At 40.4% G+C, this 13,787-nt stretch overlaps 1 protein-coding gene across 1 annotated transcript in view; it reads right to left on the reverse strand.

Moving 5' to 3' along the window:
* The window catches only part of Ryr2 (ryanodine receptor 2), a 569,025-nt gene that overhangs the window by 154,165 nt on the left and 401,073 nt on the right, over positions 1–13,787 (reverse strand). Inside the window, exons 46-52 of the mRNA XM_087896432.1 lie at positions 12,864–13,050; positions 10,392–10,497; positions 6,751–6,871; positions 3,686–3,855; positions 1,808–2,028; positions 1,550–1,640; positions 445–585 (exon numbers count right to left, since the gene is read on the reverse strand). Of these exons, the coding sequence (XP_087752558.1) occupies positions 445–585; positions 1,550–1,640; positions 1,808–2,028; positions 3,686–3,855; positions 6,751–6,871; positions 10,392–10,497; positions 12,864–13,050 (1,037 nt within the window). The remainder of the gene's footprint in view (positions 1–444; positions 586–1,549; positions 1,641–1,807; positions 2,029–3,685; positions 3,856–6,750; positions 6,872–10,391; positions 10,498–12,863; positions 13,051–13,787) is intronic.

The following is a 13,787-nucleotide window of genomic DNA, read 5'->3' on the forward strand; positions in this document are numbered from 1 at the left end:
AGTCTATCATTAATACCAATCAACCACATGTCTTACCTCCTACCTTCCTCCACTATTATCATTCTGGAAACATTGTTATGATCACAAGGAATATGTGACAGTGATGATTATTGAAAATCAAGGTATAGCGTATTCTCAACATACATTATTAAAAAGGAGAAAAACAGAAAAAAAAAGGTAACTTTCCCTTGTTTTGTTTTGTTGAAACAGGGTCACACCCCAACCAGAGACTCGTCTATGCAGCTTAAGCCATCCTTAAACTTGAGAGCCTCCTACCTCAACCTTCTCTGTGCTGGGAGTAAAGGCATGTATCATCATACCTGGCACTATTCAAGTCTTGATTAATAAAGATATTATTATTTCACTATATAATACCATCTTACAGAGAATCTGAGAATGTTGTTGCTTTATCAATGCATATAAATCCCCAAGACCTTCAATTACCTTTTGAGACAAAGCATCAAAAATGCCCCAAAATAATTTTCTTGATAAATGAAGTTCTTCTTCTGAGGCAGCACCAAAATTGCCCCACCCTCCAGGCAGGCAGTAATATTTCCAGCATCTTTCATAATGATTTGTCAGAAGCTGTGTGGGAAAGGAGTCACAAAATTAACAGGCGAAAACATCTTTTCTGTGTTTTTATTCCTCTGCCATGGCATTCTGAATGATATATAAGGTCCACTGAAGTGGAACTATCAAATTCATGTGAGGTTTTTTGGATACTGATTACATACAAAGTGTAGATCAACTTAAAAACATATCTTGAGGCAGGCTGGAGAGATGGCTAGGTAGTTTAGAGCATTTGTGGCTATTGCAAATGGCTCCCAGTACCTACATCAGGCAGCTTATAACCATATGTAATTCTAGTTCCAGGTGAACTATTGCATCTTCTGACCTTATTGTTACTGCACTTACATGCATATACCCACATGCATATACATATAACTAGTGTATCTTGAACCACATTTTTTCTGGGGTTATTTTGCTTTCTATATACTCCAGAGTTTTTCTGCCTCTAATCTCATTTACTCATAACTATGTGAACTCTTATCTATTGGACTTCATGCACAACTCTCTCCTAGAGTCCAGGTATAAAACAGGGGTATGGATGGTAGAACGGCCCAGAATTATTAAGTGGGAACTTTATCTCTGTGGGTATTTTGTCTCCTCTCTAGCTTACCTGTCACCTGTAATGATCTTACCTTAATTCATGAGTATTCTCTGAAAATATCACTACAATTATTTGGCACTTACAGATGCAGTCTATGATCTACTTACATCCAAGGGTCTTTCAGTTATTTAGCAGCTTTTTGGAAAATTTATTTGTGACCTGTGTCTGCCAAATTTATAGAATCAATGCTAGAGAGTGTACAATCCTATATTGCTTATTTAATGGTAAAACACACACACACACACTTCATAAGGCCTTTGCAATAACTAGGAGAAATTCCACAGTATCAGAGAGCAAGCACACTAAGTCTACGAGACATAATTAATAACAAGAAGTCAACTCAAGGACCACACAGTGCCAAAAATTCCTGGTATTTACCTTAAGAGGCATCTTTGCATGCTCATTCAACAGTGGAACGTCAAATACCAGCCTTCTGAGTAGGTGTTGCATCATTGAAGGTCGCAGTTGGCTGTTGGAACAAGGCCAATTGTAACAACAGAGACAACCCCAAGACTCAGACATCCATATATTGGACAATAAAAATTAATTGCTGATATATAAACCTTGAAAAGTTTCATAATAATTAAAAAAGAGTCGTGGCATAAAGAAAACTGACACAGAGCACCATCCACTTACCCACATATGGAGAGCAGGCACACTTCTATGGAGTCGCGCTGAGCTTTGGTGAGAGAACATCCCTTAGACAATCTATATACAGTATGCAGCAGAGAGTCAATGAGGGAAGCATGGTGCTCCGTTCCAGCAAACAGGGGAGCACATCTCGTTAACAAAGGCAGGACAGCTGTGCAAAGGTACCGATTGAGGGCCAAGGCCATGTCTGTAGCACTTAGAGCAGCCTAGAGAGGAAGAAGGGGACACAGCCTTGTATGATCAGCAAAGGACTCAACCCATTGCCACATAATCTTCCTATCCGAAAATATTAGCAGCAGGGCATCTGAAAATGAAGGTCTTAGATCAGCTTTTACTCATGGCTCACGTGATCTTCAGGACTTAAAACCTTCAACTACTGATGGTTCATAACTAGACTAAAATGAATGCAACAGTATCTACCTTCTCGAAGGGGTCAGGAAATCCAAGCTCAAGGTTAGGTTATGATAATATCATCTCCTTAACATCTGTGATGGTATCCAGCACTTAGTAAATAGCCCTATCCAACCTGAAGGAATATTATGACCTTGACCTGGAGCAAGGGAGCTCTGGAAAGACTTGAACTTCAGAAAATGGGTGGCAGTGGAAGATGTCAATGAGCATTTCCTTGGGGGTGGAAAGAAATGAACATATTTGCATATTTTGCATATCTGATCTCAGATTTGCACACACAATCTGAATTCAACTAATTAATGTCACTCATACTTTTATTCATGTCTACATGTGTCAATCATCAGGAGTCCACTGCATAACTATGTTGACATCTCTACTCTTCAGATGCAGAATGTCAAAGAAGATGAAACTTCCATCTTGTTTTTATGATTGTGCAGCCATGAATTTCTTAACTCAAGATCCAACTGTCCATGAGATTAAAGGGGCTAATTTAATTGGAAAGTAAGTAAATAAATCAGGACAATTTTGATGGAATTTGGTGTTCCACTTTCCTCCACAATGTTTTAGACACTAGCCTGATACCAATAATAACAGATCTTCTATGGGGCTACTTAACATACTACCCAATAAGTACTTAAGAGAAAGGTAACTCAAGGATGCCACTGTAACGGACAGAACTCCCATGGCCACTCAACTGCCTTAGTACTCATTGCTTTTAATAGGCAGCAAAAAGTGCATAGGCAAATTTATTTATTTATATATTATTTTGTTCTTTGTATATATAGACATATGTGTGTATGTCTGTGAGCACTTATATATAAATGTGTGTGGTGAGACAAGAATTCTCTGGCAGGTATTTTTCTTAATCTCTCTACCTTCTTTTTTGTGTTAGGGTCTCTCACTGAACCTGACATTTACTCATTCAGCTAGGCTAGCTAGCCAATAATCTCCAGGAATTCTCCTGTCTCTATCATCCAGTACTTAGATTTTATATACTCTTCTCTCTCACACACATGCATGCATACATGTACGCACACACACACTTATGTGTATACTACCATGCTAGGATGTTTTACTTGGTTCTGGAGGATAAACTCAGGTTCATGTGGCAAGCACTTTATCAACTGAGCCATCTCTAACTCTAGTACGATTTAGAGAATCATAATGGACAGACATTAATAGACACCCCTATGAACTCCCAAGTTAAGCACAGATGAACCTCTTGACTCCCAGAGCACCTCACCAGATTTCTAGTCAGCCCTTTGAGACAGTAACTCCCTAGTCAGTGAATTTTCCTTGGCCAGGGTCTATTTGACTTTCTAATTACTCACTGCTTGCCTGAAAACAACACAGGGATGCAGTAAATGTTGGTAATGAGCGGATGGATGAGCACCATGAGACACACTGCAGAGTTTGAGAGTCAAGGGTACAAGTTCACTTTCCATATCATACCGTGTCTAGAGAGGCAGCAGCTCGGAGATCTGGCAGAAAGCCAACCTCAAGGAGATGGAGGAGGAAATCTTGCACCTCAATTCCATAGACCCTGTCAAGGAACAAAACCATGGCTGCCTTGTGATCTGGGCAAAACCCCGCGGACATGTCAGGCTCCACCACCTTCCCATCTACAAGAGAGAAGGTGATATGTTGGTGTCAATGGTCTGGCCACATATGGGTTGATGACTTTTGGCCTTTTGCCAACCATGTCATATTTCAAATCAAGTATATTAATGCAACGTTTCCCTGTTTTACTACCCTCACACAAATATGTGTGTGTGTGTGTGTGTGTGTGTGTGTGTGTGTGTGTAGTGTGTGTGTCTGTGTGTGTGTGTATGACTAGAGAGCTAGGGCAGAACAATTTGAACCTAAGGTCATTTAGATGTCATTTGGGCATCTGTTTGTTCTCTTCATACTTGTAAAAGCATAGTATCTGGCAGCTGCCAATAATGAAACAGAAGGCATTAGATAGATCTGGTAAAATGTAGAGTGGAAACCATGAAAAGTTAAAAATAAGCAGCACATATTTCTACCCTTGTTAAGAACTATCCCATTAAATTCATTGGGGTGGTTTGAAGAGGAATGGCCCCCATAGACTTATCTGTTTAAATGCTTGACCCATATGAAGTGGCACTATTAGGAGGTGTGGCCTTGTTGGAGTAGGTGTGGCCTTGTTGGAGGAAGTGTGTCACTATAGGTTCTGGAGTCTTATATGCTCAAGTTAGGCCTAGTGTGGCAGCCTCCTTCTGCTACCTGTGGATCAAGATGCAGAACTCTCAGCTCCTTCCAGCACCATGTCTGCCTGCATGCCGCCATACTTCTCGCCAAGATGATAATGGACTAAACGCTTGAAACTGTAAGTCAGCCCCAATGAAATGTTTTCCTTTATAAGAGTTGCCATAGTCATGGTGTCTCTTCACATAATAGAAACTAAGACACTCGTGCTCGACCATGTGATAGTCAAGGTATTTTCACAGTTATGGTTTAGATTATAATTATACATGAAATACCATAATAGAGATTATAATTACACAATAATCATAAAGTGATAAATCAACACTGTGAAACCAGCATGGATTTCATATGAAGTCAACTTCATTAGTTATAGCATATTTGAGAGTCATGCAATTTTCTCTTTCAATACCCAATGCTTGAAGTCTATGTAGATGAATGAATTCCTTATAGTAATTTCTTAAGTACAAAGGTTAGGAACCATTAGTATGAAGAATTATGGGACTGTGTGTCAATGGGAGCTCATTTTCTCCCTATTTCATCGTAAGATAATTATGTCAAACTGGTTCTGGTAGCCTAAAGTAAGAGTCTATGAATGGTATCACAGAATTTTTCACACTGATGGAACAGAACAGGAAAGGAGGACACATGACCATCACCAGCCTAAAACAGCTTCTCACTTGGAGTCAACAAATGGAATTTTATATTCCTACCCTGAAAATGAATACATAATATTTTAAATAGATAAATAATTAATTAAAATTGAAAGATAATACTTATTAGTTCCTGTTTATTATAAAAAATCTCTAATATAACTAATTCTAATTAAAGACTCATGTGGTCAGAAAAAGAGAGATATACAGTAAAGATAGATTCAAAGACAAAGAAAACCTCTAAAGGGTTTACAGTGTGTCTAAAAACATATGTAAGCTTGTGAGAGAAAAGAAAAAGGATAAAGTCTTTAAAATAAAACAGAAAGAAAGAGAGTAGTTGGGTGTGGTGGCACACACCTTTAATCCCAACACATGGGAGGCAGAGGCAGGTGAATCTCTGTGAGTTCAAGAACAACCTGGTCTACAGAGTGAGAGCCAGGACAGTCAAAGATACATAGAGAAACCTAATCTCAAAAAACCAAAAATTAAAAATAAAAATAAAGTAAATGGAATTTAAATAAAGCCACGTAAAGATGGAAAATACAGAGAGTCTGGATACTGTCTGTATATTATTGTGTTGTCTTTGAACTGCGTAACTACTGAGGAAGGAGTAACAGCTGCTAAAAGACATTTGATTATAAATGCTGCTGAATTAATCCAACATATATATTTTGAAAATACCTTGACTTTAAAATATAAGTCAAAAGATATGTTACTGTGGAGAAGAAGTTTTGCTTTTGTTTTCGCAGTAAATGAGAATCTGTGGATTCATTCTGAGTTAAGAAAAATCAGTCAACATTGACTGATTTCCTTCAAAAATTCTAGAACTGGGGTTTCTCCAGGAGGGATAACAGACAAGTTCTATGATCTGCATGTAAGGTGAGTGCCAGGATGTTCATTTACCAGGTGGTGAGCACTGACTCTCAGGAGGGGTGAGGAACTTGTCCAAGTTCACGACCCAGTGACTGGCAGGGCTGAATTAGAAGTTACCAAAATAAGTTTAACATTCAACCTGGGTTGATTTGATTTTCAGTTTATTTACATTTGCATGGAATATTTTTTAAATAAATAATGTAAAATTCCATCTCAGTCTCCTTTAAAACACACACACACACACACACACACACACACACAGTAGTGGAATTTAACGTCTCAGGGTTCTACTATTTTACCATCTAGTTTTATTCTTAAACAAATATGGAGCCACTCAGAGACTCAAACAATTCTTTCCTTTCCAAACTCTTATCCAAGTTGACATTAATTTTATTTTACTTTAAAACTTGTTTTTATATTTGTTTATCCATCCATTCAAGCAGAGGTCAGAAGACACCTTACAGGAGTCAGTCTTGTCCTTCCACCATGTGGTCCCCAGGGTTGAGCTCAGCTGCTCTTTAACATTGGTTTTAATATAATCACACCTGCCTAGGACTCAAAACCCACTGATGCGCTACCATGGCCTACTGTTCCCACCTCCTCCAACACACAGGACTGGCTGCAGCTAGAGGTCTGCCCAGTCTTACACCCAAGGATACAGCTAACTGAACGAAGGTGGGAAGACAGGATGTCAAGCACTGATGAAATTTTCACCAACCACTGTCCACCCAGTCCTGAGTCACACAGGATGGAAGCTCGCCTTACCTTTGGCTATTGTTGGCATTTGAAATGCAATGCTGATTACGCCCACCAAGTCTCCCAGTGGAATCAGGGATCGCAAAATCGACCTGATTCGAATGGCTTCTCCCTTTCCAGCGTGAATCAACTAGACAGGAAGAGGATACAGCAAGCTTAGAACCAGCTGTGGACTCTGTCCATAGTTCTGTGAGGAAACTTCAACCGTGAGAATACAAATTTAAAGAACTTGTCTTTCCTGAATAGGCATAAAGTTAGTCATCTCTCGAAAACTGCCATCTCCGACACACAGGCAGGCAATCACATCTTGAAATCTGAAATGAAATTTATGCCCTGGCAATGCTGAAGCATATGGCGGCTCTGTTGAACTTGTCCATATGAGGTTTCATGGTCTAAGTTAATGAGGACAACTGGCCAGGTCTCTTCCTCAAGAGGACACCAAATCTCTTTACAGATTGGTGGTTGCTGGAAATGGAATTTAGGAACTTTGGAAGAGCAGGCAGTGCTCTTAACCACTGAGCCATTTCTCCAGTTTCCATAAAAAAGAAGAAGTATCTTTCAGTTCCACATCTGACAGTTCCCACAAATAAGGGGAAACACTGGTTTACCCAAAAGAACTGTATTTTTTAATAATGTTTGGGATACCAAAACAAACTGAAAATCAAATAAGTTTACAAACAATTGCCCCCTAAAATCACATATACCTGCCAATAACAAGAGAAATAACAAAATAAAACTGTCACTATTTCTAGCCACTGAAAATAAACTAATATTTGTGATTTATTTAGCCTCTTTCTGTTCTTTAGATTGGGAATTAGTTTTATATCCACCCAATTTCCACTCTGATTCTTGGAGGAGGGGGTCAGTTCCATTTAAGACTACTGGATGAGGAAGTTCACATGATGCCTGTGTATCAGGATAGCCAAGAGTCTCAGTGGGTTTCTGGAATAAGTCACAGCTCTTTAGAGCCATCATCAGCATCTGTCATCTTTACCACAAGGCAGGAAAAGCAAGCCATATTCATGGCCTAGTAGAGGGCTCAATTAATAACTGAAAAAATTATGGATCTGTTTTAGTGTTTCTAGACCCTTATGATGGGCATGGCAGTAACACTAAAAACTTCTATGTATTATTATAATGTCTTTCTTAGTTCCTCTGAGACAGGCAAAGGTACAAACTGTGTGAGCATCCATGCTTTGTCTGCAGTCATGTCCAGCACATGGATCTTCCATCATCCATTCCCAGATACCAAAGTGAAAAAAAAATCACATCATCAGCATTGACTGGGTTGAAAATAAGGTTCTAATCCTTCCAAGGAGGCCTCGGGGGAAGGTAATTAATCTCACTGTGAAGGGGAAATAGAATAGACATCCCCATCACAAGTGGATGGGGTCTGAATGGGTAGATGGGCATGGGAACAGGAGGGATCAAGTGGGGAGGGGGAGAGAGTACTGGGAGAGACAACTGGAATCAGGAGCCTCTCTGGGATAAGCTAAAAACCTTGTGCATTGGAGACTTCCAAGAATCTATGAGGTTGACCCTAGTTAAGACTCCTAGGAATGGGGACACAGAGCCTGAACTGGTTGTCTTCTGGAACCAGGTAAGACTTAGAGTGGAGGGACTGAGACCCCAGCTGAGTCACATAACCTTTGGCCAACAATTTTTCTTGCCTACAAGATATGTTGGGGTAAAGGTCGCACAGAAATTATGGGAATGGCAAACCAATGACCAATTCAACTTGAGACCCATGCCATGAGAGAAAGCCCACACCTGACACTACTGAGAGGGCCAGGATCCAGAAACTAGACAGCCCAGACCTGGGATAGAATCAAATATGAATGGAAAAAAAAGTCAATGAAATGATTCCTAATGATATTCTGCTATACTCGTAGATTGTTGTCTAGGCCAACTGCCACCAGAGAGACTTCACTTAGCAACAGATGGAAACAGACGCAGAGACCCACAGCCAAACATTAGGCAGAAGAGCTCAGGGAATCCTGTGGAAGAGGGCAAGGAAGGATGGTGAGAGCCAGAGGGTCCAAGGACACCACAAGAAAACCACAGAATCAAATAACCTGAGTTTCTGGGTACTCACAGAGACTGAAGCACCAGCCTGCCCTCTGCATATGTTATAGTTGTGTAGCTTAGTTGTCTTGTGGGATGCCTAACAGTGGGAGTAGGGGATCTGTGACTCTGTTACCTGCTTTTGAGACTCTTTCCTCCTACTGGGTTGCCTCGTCTTAATAGGAGAGTAGGTACCTAGTCTTACTACAGCTTGATATACCATGGCTGGCTGATATCCCTGAGAGGACTGCCTTTTTCTGAAGAGAAAGGAGGAGGCATGCAGGGGGGGGTGTGAAGAGGTGAGGTTGGGGAGGAAGCAGAGAACCTAGAAGGAAAGGAGGGAGGGAGGGAGGGGAAATTGTGACCAGGTTGGGAAACATTAACTAATTAATCGATAAAAATAAGTTTAAAAAAACTGATTCTATATTTTCTAACATTCTAACAGTTCTCTATTCGGTGGTTCTTTTCTGGTTACAAAAGGAGAGAAACTCCAGTAGGTTTTCTCATATGAGCTTAAAAGAAAGACCACAACTCTCAACTGAAAACAAGCATAGGAACCAAGGGTAGGGAGAAGAGATATGCTCCTATCTGCTCTGGCTTCATGCTTATCCCAGCTCAGAGACTGACTTGCAGGTTTACTTAACATTTTATACATGTGTATAATGTGTCAATAATAATTCACCATCAACTCCATTCTACAAACTCCCTATGTCCCATCTAACATGTCTTACTCACAAGTACATGTCTCCTTAAAAACTTAATAACCCACTTAATCAAATTTGTGTTGCCCATATGTGCAAGAGTGTAGGGTCATCCACAAAGGCATGGGAAGCCTATTTGCTAGCTCCCAAAGAAAAGTGACTTTCTTTCCCCTAATAACCATCAACTGCCAATAGGTCATCAGCTAGGGGTGGGGCATCGGGAGTCTGAAAGCTATTACAGAGAGCCGCAGCCAATCAAAGAACAGAAAATAAGTGGCTGAGGAGTACCCACCCCCATATGGGACATTCCTAATACAACCTTTACACTCAAGGCTCTGGGAACACTGTAGAAGGCAGGTTAGTACGACACGCGTCTATGAACCAGAAACCAAGAGACTGCTGTGAAATCGGTATTTTTTTTTTTTTTTTGGACATGACAGGTATGCTACCCATATGGGCTCTCAACAACTGTGTCTGCCTTAGAGTTTTGAAATCAATACTGCCCAGCTCTGCTCATGCAGAGATAAGCATTACATGAAAAAAATCAATTATTGGTGGAAGGAGTGGTTTCCCATCACAGAGGAAACTGTACAGGGAAAATATATTCTCTTCTTAAAATGCAAGGAGGCCACATGAGTTTTAAAGACATATGGGTAACTACATCTTCCATTAATGCCTTGTACTGAAAATCTCATTACTAATTTTTATAGCCAATGAGACATTTCTAACTAAACAAACACTTGTTCAGCAATGAGGCCACAGCTATTAATTTTAATGGAGTGTGAATATTACCAGTTTAGGATGCGGCTGTGAGCTCTGCCACCCATGATGTTTTAGTATTGATGGTATCAGGATTGCTGCCCTCCAGTCCCCACACAGACTCACATGCATTTCAGGAGCACAGCGACCGAGCAAGTCAATCAAAGCTGCATAGAAGGTCATGATGGCATTCCCCATGTGGATGGTGTCATCTTCCTCCTCTTCTGTATCACTTTTGGGGATTTTTTTTCCCAAAAGAAACAGAAAGTATTTAAAAGATGATGCAATGCTCAGAGGAAAGGGGATACCCTTTTCCTACCAGTACTTTCACACATCTCACATACATCAGTGAAACATTTTTCAAACAAAATAACAAAGAGTTAAGGATCAGAATTGGGGTTCTATTACCAAGAACACATTGCAAAGGCATAAGATTCCTACCAAGGGAAAGGGGGAGAATGGCTCATTTGAAAGAGTCTGTTCATTTTCTTTTGTAAAATCCTAAAGATTTTATTTTCTTTTTATTTGTGAGTATGTGCGTGTGTGTTGTTTATTTATGTTTGCATGTCTGCAATGCCCTTGAAGGCCAGAAGAAGGTATCAGTTACCCCAAAACTTGAATTACATGTAGTTGCAAGCTGCTTGATTTGGGTACCGAGTACCAAACACATGAGGTCTCTGGAAGAGCAGCAAGAACTCTTAACCAACACGGCATTTCTCCAACCCTTTGCTTCTTTTTCCTATTAGCCTTTTGAGCTAGTTTACAAACAAACAGCTTTTATTATGATATTTTCACACATGTACAACATTCTGCATTTTTCATATTCATTCTCCCATCACTCTGCTTTTCCCAAATAGTTCCTTTTTGCTTTTTATACCATATATGGAGAGGTGCATACATATATACAACATATAGATGTATATGATATGTATACGTGTATGCCATATATATGGATATATATAGTATTCATTTCTAATGAGACTGTATATTAACAAAAGAAACGGTGGAAAGACTATCGTGAAGTAAGTTTAAGAGATTTTTTTTAAGTAGAACTCAAATAAAAGGTAGCCAAAGACATCATATCTGATAACATATGTCAGATCCCATATGTAGAGTAACATTTAGAACTGTTATTTCATTTATTCACTTATCCTAAACCAATCGCTCTACCCTCACTCCATCACTCACAGATAATCTAGTCTGCTTCTTTCTCTACCTCCTCAAGATTTTCTTTCTGCAAACATCCCAATATCTTGATGATAAAATGCAAATGAGAACAGCCCTCGGGGCCCATAACGTTCCTTTTGGGTAGACTGAGGGAGGTGTCACCAGTTAGACTCAACAGTCTGCAGAGTGACAGTGAGTAGCCTTCTTTAGTCACCAGGGAGTTCTCAAGCTCTTGCGTGCACACTGACTAACATGGTCCTGGCCTGAGCTTTCTGAATGTATTTCCCACTGTGAGATCAGCTAAGGACTGACTTAACCGTATGTCTACCAGCTAAACACATAAGGACTGTGCCTGTGGAAAGAATAAGGTTTCCTTACTTGCAAGTCTGTCCCCTCTGAGTCCTGTGTTTTATCTTTACATATGCACTAGCAGTGTGAGTGTTTGACCCCCTGGGAGGACATTCACCTCCACAGATTAAAAACTATAACAGTAAGGACACACATGACTCATGCCCATCTGCGTTGTCTTAGGGCCCTACTAGAAACCAGCATCACTATCTTCTGTCACATATCTGTCTGCTCCTCAGAATTATGCCTGCTTTCCTGGATGTTCCCATCATACTGACCTTGCTGAATCCCCATTCCCTTACTAAAGGTCTCTTTCTCTATCTGATAACATGATAAGAACTAATCTTGGGAGGCTGCAGAAATGACTCAGCAGGAAAGAGAACTTGCATCACAAGCATAAAGACCTCAGTTCAAACCACCAGGATTCACATAAAATGCAAGGCATGGTCAATGGTCGTACATGCCTGTAACCCAAATGCTGGGAGAGGAGCAAATTCAGGAAAATTGCTAGGGACTGTGAGCTTCCAGCCTACTTCCTAATTTAATGAGTGACTGTCTCAGAGAATAAGGTAAAAAAATTACAGAGAAGAACAAATAACACTTCCTTCTCCTTCTGGCCCCTATACAAATAGACAGATATACACACATACACAACCAAATTATCTCACTACCATTGGACCTGACTCCAGTTTCAGGGGCTTACCTCCTGTCATCTATACTATGTGCTTACCACTGACCTGTGCCCTGTGGGCTGCATTATTCTAGGATAGATATATTTGTGGCCAATGCCTTGTAGATGACAACATTATGTCCCAATGTCAAGGATATAAGCTTCTCAACTGTGCTCTTTGCCTAGCTAGCCTGAAAATACCCACAGAATGCATCTCCTAAATCCACACACTCTCTCCAGCTTACCCCTTGGTTCATTCAGCCTATTCCAACAGCCAACTCCACATCTTTCTTGTCTAAGACACTCAGTTTTCAATGTCAGGTAGTAAAAAGATAATTAGCAGGATGTCAAATACAAGTCGTCAACCTTGATGGAGTGATAGCATTTTCTGAGGGTGTGCATGGTATACCTACAGGGTTTTGCTGGATCCACTGGTTGGGGAGGGACCATCTCTAGAAGGATCCTCAGCTATTTTTATGGCTTCTTCCATGGCTGCAAGGAGGCCATTGCCACCTTCCCCTCTCAAGGCAGGACCAAAGCACTCAGGTCTCCGGATGAGCAACCTCACCACGACATTTGCATTCTCTTCCACACTCTCCCCTGCAGTCAAAAGAGTAATGTAAACAAAATATAAGACTTCCAGGGAACACAACCATTTCTCATTTAAAGAAACAGGTATACCTTAGAACTATACTATATTAGCAAATTCGGCTTTTAAATTACATTTACTTATGGGGGTCGGGGGAATCAATTTACACACCACCTGGAAGCCAGAGAACAACTTGCAGAAATGGTCTCCCTCTTTCTACCCTATGGGTTTGAGGGGTTGAAGTCAAGAGGCCAGTCTTGGCAGCAAGCACTCTTATCCACTGAGCCATGTCACTGGCCCATAAATTCAACACTCAACACACATCATAACTTTTATATGTATTGTTATGGTTTGCATGTTGAAGGACCCTCAGAGACTTGTGTGTCTAGACACTTGTCCCCACGAGGCACTGCTGTCTTGGCAGTCTGTAGAGGATGACTGGGACCTGGGCCAAGCTGGCTATTATGGGCTGTCAGAGAGGGCCTTGAAGGGAATTCTACCTCCAGCTATATCCTAGCTCTCACTCTTTATTTCCTGGTTGGTACCACATATGAAGCTGCATTGCAAGCTCCTGCCAACCATGAACTAAGGCACTGCAGACACTTTTTCTGTAATGATAAACTGGTTAAGGTCCTTTTCTCAAGGTGCCTCTATCAAGTAGTCTATCATAGCAACGTGAAAAGTGACAAATATTCACACTAAATATCATAAATTACTTTCTTTGATAATATTTTCCAAGTAAAGCAAA

The sequence above is a fragment of the Myodes glareolus genome, chromosome 14 (assembly GCF_982192425.1).
Source record: "Myodes glareolus chromosome 14, mMyoGla1.1, whole genome shotgun sequence".
NCBI classification, from domain to species: Eukaryota; Metazoa; Chordata; class Mammalia; order Rodentia; family Cricetidae; genus Myodes; species Myodes glareolus.